The sequence below is a fragment of the Acomys russatus genome, chromosome 7 (assembly GCF_903995435.1).
Source record: "Acomys russatus chromosome 7, mAcoRus1.1, whole genome shotgun sequence".
Taxonomy (NCBI): Eukaryota; Metazoa; Chordata; class Mammalia; order Rodentia; family Muridae; genus Acomys; species Acomys russatus.
Genome location: NC_067143.1, coordinates 43,237,851 through 43,252,861, shown reverse-complemented (window position 1 = coordinate 43,252,861; position 15,011 = coordinate 43,237,851). Strand labels below are relative to the sequence as shown.

The 15,011-nt window shown below is 37.4% G+C and overlaps 1 protein-coding gene across 7 annotated transcripts in view; it reads right to left on the bottom strand.

Moving 5' to 3' along the window:
• The window catches only part of Dlg2 (discs large MAGUK scaffold protein 2), a 1,899,378-nt gene that overhangs the window by 1,509,406 nt on the left and 374,961 nt on the right, over nt 1-15,011 (bottom strand). For all 7 annotated transcript variants that reach the window (XM_051148923.1, XM_051148943.1, XM_051148920.1 and 4 more), the window contains exon 4: nt 8,557-8,652. In XM_051148923.1, coding sequence (XP_051004880.1) covers nt 8,557-8,652 — 96 coding nt within the window. The remainder of the gene's footprint in view (nt 1-8,556; nt 8,653-15,011) is intronic.

The following is a 15,011-nucleotide window of genomic DNA, read 5'->3' as shown; positions in this document are numbered from 1 at the left end:
ATATTATTTTTCCTGTTATTGAGCTTCATGGCAAACCTTTACAAATGTTTGGCTGTTGGCTGCTTCTCAGATGTGTAGTTTGTAAAAGACATAACTTCTCACTGAGTAAGCTATAGTTAGGAATTTTCACATACACAGTATCATTAATTATTCATAAGAAGCAAATTAACTATAAGCTTACAAGTAAAAAGAATTTGAGGCCCAGAATAATTGGTTCATACAAATTTATATAATTACTGGATTTGTTATCCCTCATGGTAGACATTCTACTGACAGCTGCTAAATAAAATAGTATTTGCCACAATCATCTAACCTGAAGCCCCATTTCATCTCACGTTTAATAGTGATCTGTTGTACTTTCAATGGCATGGAACTCATAGATCCAAGTAGTAAATAAAGTCAACATGGTTTTTTACATGATCCATATATAAGCAAATGTTCTTTTATGTTTTAGAGATAGTAAATAATAAAGTTCTAATTATAGATAAGTTAAATTGATAGAATCTAGGTTGTTTTAGTGTTTTTGTTTTTGCAGTAGCATCTTGTAAATAAATGCAATATATATTAATTGATTAGTTTAAAATAGCTTTATGAATATGTCACAGCTGACAACACAGAAGCCTAATCTGCAAGTCTCATATAGACTGTCTACTCACAGTTCTTTAATATCAGGAAATGGTACATTCTCCCCTAAGAAGGCTTGCAGCAGGGGATTTTGAAAGTAAGGAAGTTGAAAAAATCACGTACAATCGCCTAATTACGTGATCCTTTCCAAATTTTTCCTTTCAGGTAGATTCTCTCAGAATCATTGCATTAATGTTATCATTTACTGGAAACATAAAACAGTAAGCTTACATTCTCAACCATTTTAAGTATAGACTTAAGTAATCTTACATATATTCACAGTATTCTGTAGTAGATCTCTAAAACTTACATATCTTAAAACTGAAACTCTCTACCCATAAAACACTACTTTATTTCCTCATCCTTTTCCTTAGCAATAAGTAATCTGCTTGACACCTTTTCTAAGAGTGTAAGTACTTTATATACCTTATATACATAAAATTATATAGTAGTTATCCTGTTTGTTGCCAGATTATTCTGATTGGTGCAATGTTCTCAAGCTTCATCTATATATTTTGTATGTGACAGGATATTTTTCTTTTGCATTAAATGTGTCAGTGATGTGTTTCATTTTGATACTTATCTTATTTATGGTCTCTATCGCTTTGACAAAACACCGTGACCAAAACATAAGTTGGGGAGAAAAGGTTTATTTAGCTTACCCTTCCACATTGTTGTTCATCATCAAAGGAAGTCAGGGCAGGAGCTCAAATGCCAAGATCCTGGAGGCAGGAGATGATACAGCAGCCATGGAGGAGTGCTGCTTACTGGCTTGCTCCATGTGGCTTGCTCAGCCTGCTTTCTTATAGCACACAGGCCCACCCGCCCTGGGATGATACCACCTACAATGGGCTGGGCCCTTCCCCTTAATTCCTTACAGATCTTATAGAGGCATTTTCTCAACTGAGGTTCCCTCTCTTCAGATAACTCTAGTTTGTGTGTCAATCTGATATAAGAGCAGCCAGCACAATACATTCATACATATGTGTAACACACTTTGATTATATTAATTCTCCTACTTCCCTCTCTCGTTGGTTCTCTCCTGTATTTGCACTTCGGCATCCCTAAGAGTCCCACTGTGTATACATATCCTCTCCCACATACACACTCCCTAAATTTAAGATAAGTACTGTATGTCTATGTGTATCTCAGTACTATGCACAAGGACAAGCTATAGAATTAGCCTTTGTATTAATCATTGGATGAATTATAAAGTAAATATGGACTACATACATAGCTGAGTTATATTTAGTATAAAGGAAATGAAATCATGTCTCTGTACAAAAGTAGATAGAGCTGTAGATCATCACTTATAACATCACAATCAGACTCATGTTTTCTAGTTCCTTTTTTTCTTATTACAGTTGTTATTGCATCCTCATCCAGTTGGATTGTCATAAATACTAGCTTTATAGGATAATTTTGGAAGCATTCCTTCTTTTTTTTTTTAACTTTTAAAGGGAATGAGAGCAGAGTGAGTATTCCATTGCCTTTATATGTGTATGTTAGATGTTACCAAAGATACTTATATTAAATGTGGAGTTTACAAAACACTAAATATATAAACACATATAAATATAAAACACACTTAGAGACATGACACTTCTGAGTTTAAAAACATATTAGGTGCTGATGAACCAAATTTTATAAAACAAACATGACTGGATATAAGCATACAGATAGGTTCAAATACAAAAAAAAATGTATTACCATACCATATTATCATTGATAGGTATACCATGCAAACAAACTTGACGAAGAAACCTCAGGGAAATCTGCCCTCTAGATCAAATAGATACACCAGATATCTAAAATATATTACATCTAACAGTGGTTAAATATATTTTTTTCTTCTTAGTAGCCTATGGGACCTCTCCAAAGTTCAATACATAGATGTTGATGCTCGCTGGGTCACTGAATAAATTGTTGAGGACAACTAAAACCTCTTATAATTAGATAATGAGACTATAACATAGAATAACCAGTGAGGCATAGTGAATATTGTTCTATGGAGTGAGGTTACAGCTATCAATGTCTACATAAAACTTTGTGAATGCCAAATAAATAATAGCGTGTCTCATGATCTTAGACAAAATTAAAAGTTAGCCAAATGGATCAATGTATATGTGTGACCTTTCAAAATTGGAAGAAGGGGATATAAACCACATAAACAGATATATAATTAAAAATAACAATAATAATAAGTCATCTCACAAAGTAACCTAAAGATTCAAAAATTTGTTGCTTAATTCTATGATACTTGTTAGAAAGAACAAATGCCAATATTTCTCAAAATACGATTTGTTATCTCTGAAGTTTATGAGTCAATTTTGTCCATGTGATGTATCAATCTGTGTGGACAATGTAGCAAATGTCCTATTATTTTTATGTTTAGACTTATATATTTATGTCTAGTAGTGTTTGTTTTATAAAATTGAGTTCACCAACATTAAATCAATTTTGAAATCGAGAATTTATTGATCTACTTTGTGTTTTTAAAGCATAACATTTAAAATAGGAATCACTGATAACACTTTATATATATATGTATATATATATATATATATATATATATATATATATATATATATATATGAAATCAAATGGGATATGCTGCTCTCATTCTCTAAAGCAAATAAACATTAAACTTTTCCTATGGTTCAACTATATTAGAAAGAAGTTTCCCTTTAAATATAAGAAAGGACAATAAAATGAGTAGAGCCAAGCTATAATATTACTCAATCAAAAAGCATAGCTACATAACAGAATGTATGTGTGTGGTGTGTGTGTGTGTGTGTGTGTGTGTGTGTGTGTGTGTGTGTGTATGCCAGAAAAAAAAATAGATATAAGGAGAACGTAAATGAGAAATTTTCTCTATAGGCTCATCTATATAAATTTGGTCCCCAGTAAGTGTTTCTGTTATTAGAAGCTAAGTAACCTGTAGGAGGTGGAGACATGCCAGATGAAGGATGTAACTGGTGGTGAGGTTTGAGGGTTTATGGCCCACCCCCATTCTCTGTTCTCTTTCTCAGTTTCTGGTGTATTGATAAAGATGCAATCACTCACGCAGCTGTCAGTGCCTTCTACTGAGACACGCCTTCTGTGCCGTTGTGGACTTTCTCTGGAAATGTAAGCCAAAATAAACTTTTCGAAAGCTTGTTTCCATCATAGCATACTATCACAGCAACTTAAAAATAACTAATACAGAAACTGGTACCGAAGAGGTACAGCTATTTCTGAGAAGAGCCTAACTATATTGTTTTTTAGAGGAAGTGGAGAAATTTGGAACTTTGGACTAGAAGACCTACTGAATGCTATAATCAGAGCTTAATGGGCCATCCTAATTGGATCATGGAAGACAGTAGTGCTGAGGGTAATGAATACAGTATAGCTCATGAGGTTTAGAGAGGAAACAGGACTGTCAGTAATTGAGCTAGATGCTATTACTGTAATATTTTGGCAAGGAATCTGTCTGTATTCTTCCTCGTCCAAAGAGTTTGCCTAGGGTTAATTTAGAATGTAATGGACTAATTTTATTGGTGGATAAAATTTCAAGAAAGCACAACATTGAGTCTATAGCATGCCTGCTACATATTACTCTTATATAGTTCTACAATTAAGAAGGGCAGTGGGACCAAATAAACAAAAAAAATTGGCACTTCGATTGGAAAAGATCATTAGAAAGCTTAATGTTGCAGACAAGCCATATAATGAGATTAGGGAGAGATCTTTCATTGGAATAGGAAGGATAGCCTGAGGGCAATACCCTACACAACTAACTTTCCAATCAGTGGTAGGAGAAAGCCTAAGAGTCCCCTGCTCCTATAATTAATTGCTTCCAGATACAAAAGTTGCTTCCAATGGGCCAACTGTCCCAAGTTGGCAGCCAAATTCAGCAGTGTGTTTCCTGTGGTACTGACTTTGAAGGTATGAAAGATACAATATTAAGGTCACTATGGAGTATTCCTCCACAGTTTCAGAGAGCTGGATGATGCCAGACCATGTGTTGCAGGGTCAGAGTCCCTGCAAGCATGCCTTGGAAGCTCCTTGCATGAAGCTGCTTCCCCTGGGAGGTAAGGTGAAGCCTGGGTTACCATAGGTACTACTAATATGCTAGAGACTCCTTAGCCATGGGCTATCTGACAAGGAGATCTGAGGACAGGAAAGGGAACCTACCTAAAAGAGATATATGTTTGTAGGCAGCAACGCTGGAGTGGTGGTACCTTCTAAACCTGTTGAAACTGAAGCACCAGCTTCTGGACATAGAGATGTGAGATTTGGTTGCTGTTTTATCTGTTGGGTTTCAGGTTTTCTTCACTTTGGCCCCACTCATTCTTTTTTCAAATGGGAACGTTTATTTTGTTCCATTGTATGTTAGAAATACGTCATTTGTCACTGATTTTTGTTTGTTGGTTTCCAATTTTATAGGGGTCACGGGAGACTTTGGATGTTTGCAGTGTTAAGACTACCAGATTATGGGGACTTTTGTAATTAGAAATATGCATTTTTCATGAGAAGATAGGCCACGATTCTGTAAGGGCCAAGGAAACAAAATATGGTGGTTAAAAGAGAAGTGTCCTCCATATTTGAAGCCCCCAGTTAGTGGTATTTTGGGAGAAGTTATGGTTCCTTTAGGAGTATACCCTAGTTGGAAGAAGGAAATCACTTGGAATGAGCCTTGAGGACATATACTTTTACTCTCACACCCTGTTCTCCCTCCTCCTCATTGTGTTCCCTGTATTTGGATAAAGATGTGTTCAGTCAACCAATATGGTCTCTTCCTCTGGAGCCAGAAGCCAAAGCAAGCTCTTTCTTTGCTAAGTTGCTGTTGGTAATGGTATTGTATCACAACAGCAGAAAAGGAAAGCAAGCGACAATGCAATGCTCTAAAAGAAGTCCATGTTCTATCACAGTGACACGATATTTTAAAGGAGTCACAATTTATCCAATCAGTTCTGTTACTTGAGATTTGGAAATGTAGACAAAGAGAAGCAAAATGACTTGACCATAAAACATCTAGGCAGTGAGTGCATGAGAAAAATGGCCCAAACCTCCTGAGTCCCAGCCATATCCTGCTCCTCCCTCATGACATATCCCAGTCTAAAATGTTCCCTACACTCAAATTTCTCTCTAGCTTGTGACCTCCCTGCTATTGTTAAAGGAGATCAAGCTTTCTGGCCTATTCCCTGTAGCCTTTGTAAGGTGTCCAGTGGTTGCCACTATCACCAGTTCTAGTTGCCAGAGAAAATCAAAATCTCTTTTCTACTAGAAAAGAAAATAGAACTAGTTACAAAAAAATTAAACCAAAATAGTTTAGGAAACATTTAATTATATCTCAGAACGTATAAAATATCCAAAGCATTTAGCTACTTGACAGTTATTAAAACACTGCAGTACACACACAATAGATAATTTCTCATTTTACAAATAGAGAGATACCTCCCCTTTGCTGGGGCATAGGGGAGGGGGAGAGGGAAGAGAGATGGAGAGTGAGGCCAGGAGGAGAGGAGGGAGAAGGGCACAATCAGGATACAAAGTGAATAAATAAATTATTTTTAAAAATAGAGAACCACGTCACTTAATATGCTCAAGGTCATGTAACTACTTACTAACCAAGACAAGATGCAAATTTTACTAGATATGGATGGCCAACCTTTTCATTGCCATCCACAGAATTCGGGCTTCAGAACAATGCAACTGAGTTACCAAGAAAATAGTTCATGTCTTAAGTTAGTATATTATTTTGTGGTAGGCCACATTCATGGCCATGCTGGGGTCAATATAATCCACAGACTCCAAGTTGGACACACAGAACAATAAATACTAGACTACAGATTACTTTTTGTCCCTTCCTTTCTCTCATTCTGTTTTTTAGATATTTTGGACAATACACTTAATTTTCAATGATTACACACACCCTGTATCAAACTATTCTATTTTTTCCTCCTCCCCATTATTTAAATGTAAGACATTGTGATTAAACTTACTGTACTTATCCATCTGTCAGCTGCCATCCCTAATGTCCCTGCTGTTGATCTTAAACCACTCTCAGTTTAGTTACCAAGACATGCCCATTCTTTTTTCTTTTTTCTTTTTTTAATATTTTCCATTTTCCTAGGAATTCATTAAACATCCTCTTAGTTTCTCACCGGAACTCTGGAATATCAAATTCCTAAACTTTATCTTTTACTTAACAGGTTTATATAAGCACAGAACACACCCCTTCAAAATGTTCTCAATTATTTTAAATTGCTCAAAGAACACAGAGAAATAAAATGAAAGGAAAAAAAAACAGAATAAATGTAAAATGTTTCATCAATACAATACTAAAATTCACTACAATGCCTTTAATTTTATTATCCAAATTAAAATAAAAATACCACATCAAGAATATATCAAACATGCAATTCATTTCAACAGAATTATAAACATACTGTTTGCTAGGCAGTGGTAAGTATGCTTATATTCAGGATCTTATTAAAATCTCATAATTCTCCTATAAAGAAAAGGAACTGATGGGTTAGCATTCAAGTAGCATGGATGGGCTGGATGCTTCCCTATGATAAAAGCACAAGAGCTTCTCAATTATGTGTACAGAGTATATTTAACTCATCCACCTGACAAATGGGAACATTTGCTTCCCACTTGAGCTCAGTGATTTCATCCTCAGGAAGGAAAACTACAAATATCTTGTGGACAGCCAGGAAGTCCAAAAGTTTGTTTTCTTTCTTTTTTAGTTTTAAAATATTTGCTTTACAAATTCATACATATGTAAGGTATTGACATCATTTTCACTCATCCCATGTTGTCTCCAGTCTCTCTCAAATTTAAGACCCCCTCTTCCCTAATTTTCAGTATACACACATGTATATGTGTGTGTCCATGTATATACAGACATATATATATACATGTATATATATACAGTGTGTGTGTATCTGTGTGTGTGTCTGTGTGCGTAAAACCTACTGAATCCATTTAGTATTACTTTTATGTACTTGTGTTTCAGACTGACTACTTGGTATTAAATAACATCTATAATCTCCGAAAAAACTGGTTTTTCCTCTCTCAGTAGCCATTGATTGCCTATAGCTCTTCATCTAGGGATGGGATGAAGTGAAATGGATTTCATATACATTTAGTGTCAATTAGTGTAGTTATTATGTAGATCTTAGTTCCTAGTGGAGAAACTATTGTTAAATTTTCCAAGAACTAATATAATTCTCAACTGTATTCTAAATACTTACTTTTATACACACAAATAAGTACAGCTCTCACTTTTCATGGAGGAAGTTTCCTTTCACCACAGATAGAAGGTATTACAGAGACCCACAACTGGTCAAAATGCAGAGAATAAAGGACCATGGGGTTACCAGCCCCAGTTAGTACATATTCAATACGTCAATACTTAAGGTACAGGGGACATCACAGAGATGGAGGAAGGAAAGATATGAAGATCCAGAAAACCATGACATTTATTTTTTAAAAGTGCCTTAGAGGTCAAAGTTTATATTCTAAAGAGCATGAGTGCAAAGTGAACAGCCATACTCCATTGTGTCTCAGAGAAAAGCAGTGGCATCACTAAGATCTTTCCTGGACACATATTTAGTAAATTATAATGTCTTAAATACTTTAAATGACACTGTACATGTGAAATGATTTCTTTTACAAGAGAAGTAAAACATCTTACAAATGTGTGTCTCATCACCAGCAACTTAAATCCACAACACCAAAACAGAGATCCCCAGAATGAAACCCATTACTCTTAAAAAATGACACATATTCAGTGTCAGACCAGCCAAGATGCAGGCCAGACCAAAGCTAGATGTTATGTTGTACATTTTCTTCTACTTGAACCCCTCTGGGAAACGACATCTCTAGGAAACAGGAGGCATCCTATGCACTAAGTGCAGCAACAAAGGTAACAACACTTACACATGTTGTTTCTCCAGCTTCATTCTCAAAATACTGGTTTTCTTTATTTTGCTCAATGTATGAAGCATTTTCCTTTGGTCCACTGCAACCTGTAAGCTTTAAAAAAGTTTAAAAATCAATAAATATTTTTTGCAATGCAAATTAAAAGTTTTTCAAGTTTTTAATCACACACATGGCTAAGACTGGAACTAATGTTATTAGCTGTTGCTTATGTCAGTTTTAGAATATGGATGGACTACTTAACCCGTATTTTATTTTGCTTCTGCACAGAAAACACAAAATAGGACACATTCAAGTTTTTAAATTTTAAAGTATTCCCACTAGGGAATGTTGAAATCGGACTGTTCCAAAGTGACAACCTGTTAAAAATTGAGGATGGCTAACAAGTAGATGAAGACAGGAGAGTAGATTTCATCTTGTCTGTTTTCAAGCATTTTCACTTTGTTAAGAAGAGTAGGATCCACAGGGTCCTGGAAACGTACAAGAAGAACTTTATGACAGGCAGATCTGGATCCTGGGGTCCTCCTCAAACTAAGGCACCAGCCAAGGAGAATATAGGCATTAAACTTCAAACCCCTACCAAGACCTAGCCGACAAACAGGACATTCTCTACCGTTGAGTGGAGAGTGAGATCTGACTCTCACACGAACTCTGGTGCCCCTTTTCTGTCCATGTCCCCTGGATGGGGAGGCCTGGTGGCACTCAGAGGAAGGATAGCAAGTTACCAAGAAGAGACTCGATATTCTAAGAGCATATATAGGGGGAGGAGGTCTCCCTCAATCACAGACATAGGGAAGGGGAGAAGGGGGGAAGTGGGAGGGAGGGAAGAATGAAAGGAAGCAGGGGAAGGGCTAACAATCGAGATGTAATATGAAGAAATTAATAAAATTTTTAAAAAACTAAAAAAAAAAAGAAGAGCTTGTGAATCTGAGGAGAGGCCTAGGAAGAGCTAGAAGGGGAAGAGAAAGGGATGGAAATTATACAAATATTGTATGAAGTTATAAAACAATGCAAAATTCTATTAAAAAGTAAATCTTAGACTCAATGAAACGAAGATACTTGGGGTTTCATTTGTGTCTAAATCATTGAGTTCCTTCCTCAACCTATTCTCACTCTCTAATGGTGACTGTGCTGCTACGTATGTGTGTAATGATAATTCCAGTGGCAATGCTGGAGACTCAGCGCAGAATCTTTTTTTACATAAGGGAAGTACATTTTGTAGTACGTATTTTACATCCAATAAATTCTTGAACTCACAGCAACTGTGACAGCATGCAAAAGAATAGCACGAACCAAAAGTGGGAAGGTAGACACATGATCCCACCACTAGCTGAGGACCTATTTTTATTTGGTAGTTGCTGGGAGAGAAGCAGTTTTCATCAATGATGTGACCCATGGTAGACTAAACACATACCAGAGGAGGCCTCAGTCCCCGAAACTAGCTGAGAAACACAAACTAGACTTGATTGGGCAGAAAAGAAGAAAAGGAAGTAATGTCAAAGTTAAGATGGAAAAGATGGGGAGTGGAGAGGGTGGTCATGAGAAAGGAGTTGAGGGCCTGAATATGTTCAAAACACGCTGCATGAAATTTTCAAAGAATTAATAAAATAATACTCTAAAGATAAGTATATATTCTATAAAACTACTGCCACAGTAAATATTCATAATATTTGTGACTCTCCCAAAATTTTTTTTGTAGCTCTTTTAAAGGAACTTTAATTCCATACTGCCACTTATCTGGTTACACTACAGTTTACATTGTCAGGACTTCATAAGATGTACTATACAGTAGACGTTCTCCTGTGATACTTTAAAAAAATTTAGCATGCAAAATGGTACTTTTCTCAAGGAATTTCATGCATACGTACATACCACAACCAATCAGGATCTTGACTCCAGTGAGTCTCATCACTTCATGGGGACATGGAGATGAGATATATAATCATATTGGCAGTCCCAAATTATTTTATAGTCCATGGTCTGAAGAGGGGCACCTTTACCTACTTTTCTATAGATTGTTTGACACTCTATGCATAAGAGTTTAATGGCAATGATAATTCTAGGGATGAATTACAAACACTACAGACAGTGTTTTTCATCAAAGCACCATCCTGACACTCAAAAATGAATGCAAATTGCTCTTGCTTATAGTTGCAGAGCTACCTTGACCTCTCTACCTCACCATCCATCCCTCTCATTTTTGCTGACTTCAGATTTAAGAATGGCAAAGGTTAAAACCAAAATGAAAGGAGCAGGCCAGATGGCTTAGAAGGCATAAGTGCTCATGGCCAGGCCTGACGTCCTGAGTTGTACATGGTAGAAGTAGAGAACTGGCTTCCACAATATTTTGACTTTCATGTGTGTAGAATGTCAAGAATGTGTACATTACACAATACACTTACACTAGATAAATAAGTGAACAAACAAATAAATAAAATTTCTTGCTTTATTATTTGAGACTTCACCATGGGTATAGTGTATTTTTCTCAATTCTATTCCTCTAAAACCTCTCTCCATACTCCTTCCTCGCCTCCTTAACCGCTATTCATGCCCAATTTAACTTCAGTATAGTTTGTTTATTTTAACCCACAGAGTCGGCTTCTACAAACTGAAATGTTAAGTAACTGAGGTGAGCCATGTTCAGTCATTTTCTGGAGTAAGGGGTAGCTCCTTAGCCAAAGAGAAGAAAGCAACTAGCCAGCAGCAGGTGTAGTCTCTCCCTCCCTTCTACACATCTGCTGCAATAAAGAAACCCAAGTCCAGCATTTAGATCTTTGGAGATGCTGAGCAAACTTGGATGGTCTTACTGTTGTGTGAAATACTTGAATTTTCAAGTACTCACAATTGGAAGTAACGGTTTCAAGAGGTCACTGTTTCTGGCTGAGTCCCTGCTTGAGGCCTGACAGAAAGCTGCTCCTGCTACATGAAGTATAATCAAGCAAAACTGTAACATGGGCAAATCTTCCATCAAAGCAGGAGATGCCCCAGCGGGGTAAGGCGGCTCATTCCACCGGAGTCAGACAAATAAAGAAGTTCTCTGTGCTTTAGCCATATATAGAATTCTCAGATCACTGGCTTGATGCTCGATCCTGACTCTGAGTCACTGGGTCTTTTCTGCTTGTCAGACCAGACCTTCTGCTCAGCCTGTCAAGGCACTTTCCTGCTTTACAGGTGGAACACTGATCACTAGAAACATAGCTAACAAAAGCCAAAGAGACTATTACATGAATTTTTGTTGAAATTTTGTTCCTTGACAGAAAGTTTACATTTTAAAACAGCATGTAAACTAACACGAAAAATAACATCCCCTCAAAGAAAATACGATGGGCTACAGCTTGCTAGGGCTCGTAGTCTGAGAACGATGTCTTAACCACTAAATGTTGCCCTTTCTTTGATAAATGCTGGACTAAGAGAGCCCACCAAAGACCTTCCTTCCCATCTTCACCGTTGGCGCTCACTGTAACCTCCAGAATCTTTACTTTTCTTCCCTTCCTGTTATATCACCTCAGTAACTACTTCTGTAAGAAACATCTTTCAGCCACTTTGAACTCGCTTTCTCAGGCTGCCCTCTTACGTAATTAGTTATTTACTTAATTAATAAATTATACAATATTAATACAAATGTCCTTTACATTCTAAACCATGTCTGAGTCTGGACATAAATTTGCCAATTTTAAACTGATTCACTGTATTAAGAACAAAGAAAAAAATTCTATTTAAAAGGAAATATTTTTTAAACTTTTCTTTTTATTTTTAATTATGTGAAGGTGTGGTGGGGGTTGTGTGGATTTGTGAAAGTGAGTGCAGTACCCATAGAGGTCAGAAGAGGCCATCATATTCCATGGGGCTAGAGTTACAGGTGGCTGTGAGCTGCCTGAAGGGGATAATGAGAGTAGCACTGGGTCCTAATTCAAGAGCAGTACATGCTCCTAACCATTGAGCCATCTCTCCAGACAGAAACATCTCTCCCATTCATCTATTCATTCTCTCTCTCTCTCTCCTTTAGGAAATAATGACTTCCCTGATTTAACTCTTTTGTAGATTCATTTTCTTCTTTATATTATTTTACTCAACCAGGAATACTTAAGAAATGAATTCTAGCAACAATGAACATCAGGCACAAAATTTGTGTCCTTGAAAGTAACCAAAGCTATACAAGCTTCAAAATAGGTCCCACGAAGCACTGTGAAGCCAGGCCACTGCCCTGTGATCCAGGACACTCCAATCTGTTAATATTTCTTCAACCTTAAATTCACAAGACATTAGCTTGACATCTCTCTCTCGCTCTGCCTTCCTCTTCAGATGTAAGAAGCACTATCACTACAAAGGTGTAGGTTGACATCTTTTGATGAGGTTTAGAGTACGCTACCAAAAGATGGCGCCCTGACATTTGAGGAAAGAACAAGAAATTGGGTCCTTTTCATCTCCCAGTTCTTCTCTGAATCATGTTTATTCCAGAGGCACCTTCCCCGGCCCCGACCCTGGAACATCGGAACATCTCATTTTGTGAGAGATGCCAAGGAGAGCCACAAGCAGGTCTGTTCTATGCCCAGGCATCTATGGCCATCACATCATACCTCATTTCTCACTCACATTTGAGCCTGGCTATCCATTCATTCTTTGTTAAATTTCACATAAAAAAAAAATGTATGTTTCCCTGTCACTTTGTATCTCCACTTTCTTATAACACAAAGTGCATATTAAATAACTTGGTATGTTTTCTCACCTACTGATAACCATCTGCTGCCTTTTTGAGGCAGGTACCATAGACTCAATATGTAGTCAAGAATGGCCTTGAACTCCTGATCGTCCTGCCTCCACCTGGGGTTACAGTCCAGGTTTTATGTGGGTCTGGAAATTGAACCTAAGCCATCTTGCATTCTAAGAAAGCACTCTACCAAACAGACCGTCATCTTCAGCTTTCTAAGTTAGGGTTTCTATTGCTGTGAAAAAACATCACAACTTGAGGATGAAAAAACTTATTGGGCTTACACGTCCATATTGCTGTTCATCATCAAAGGACATCTGAACAGGAATTCAAACAGCAGGAACCCAGCGGCAGGAGCTGATGCAGAGGCCATGGAGGGATCCTGCTTACTGGCTTGTTCTTCATGGCTTGCTCAGCCTACTTCTTATAGAACCCAAGACCACAAGGTCAGGGATACCACCACCCATAAATGATCTGGGCCCTCTCCATCCATCACTAATTAAGAAAATGTCATACAGGTTCGCGTACAGCTGATCTTATAGAAGCATTTTCTTTTTTTTGTTTTGTTTTTTTAATTTTATTAATTTATTCAGATTGCAACTCAATTGTTATCCCATCACTTGTATCCTCCCATTCCTCCCTCCCTTCCACTTTCACCCTATTCCCTTCCCCTGGGGGGACCCAGGGGGACCTCCTCCCCCACTATATGGTCATAGGCTATCAAGTCTCATCTTGCTATCCTGCTTATTCTTTTTTTTTGAGTGCCACAAGGTATCCCCACCAAGGGGAGGTGGTCAGATATGGAGCACCAGAGTTCATGTCAAAGTCAGTCTCTGCTCTCTACATAACTGTGGAGAATGTCCTGTCCATTGGCTAGATCACATTATGGGTTCGATGTTTACTATTGTATTGTCCTTGGTTCGTGTAATAGTTTGAACAGACCCCCCCCCCTGAGCCCTGATCTATCCATCATGATGTTCTTCTTACAGGTTTCTAGGATCCTCTGGGTCCATCTATTTCCCTAGTTCCTATATTTCTCTTATCTAGAGTCTCTGTAGGATGTCCTCACATTTATCCCAATCTCAATGGTAAGTGAAGACTTTGGTGGGACATGACTCTTGTGCTAGTGCCCAATTATAGTGAGTGTATACCATGGGAGTCTTTCTGCTTCTGGGTTAACTCACTCAATATGATCATTTCTAGTTCCATCCATTTGTCCATAAATTTCAGGAATTCCTTGTTTTTACTAGCTGAGTAGTATTCCATAGTGTAAATGTACCACAGTTTCTTTACCCATTCTTCAACTGAGGGGCACTTAGGCTGTTTTCAGTTTCTGGCTATTATGAATAATGCTGCTATGAACATGGTTGAGCAAATGTTCTTGTTGTGTGCTGGAGCATCTTCTAGGTATATTCCAAGGAGTGGAATAGCTGGGTCTTGAGGAAGCCCTATTCCCAATTTTCTGAGAAAGTGTCAGGTAGATTTCCAAAGTGTCTGTACAAGTTTGCATTCCCACCAGCAATGAAGGAGTGTTCCCCTTTCTCCACATCCTTGCCAGCATGTGGCGGTGTCACTTGAATTTTTGATCTTAGCCATTCTGATGAGTGTATGATGGAATCTCAGAGTTGTTTTGATTTGTATTTCTCTGATGAATAAAGACGTTGAGCATTTCTTTAAGTGTTTTTAAGCCATTTGATATTCCTCTGTTGAGAATTCTCTGCTTAGTTTTGAGACCCATTTCTCAATT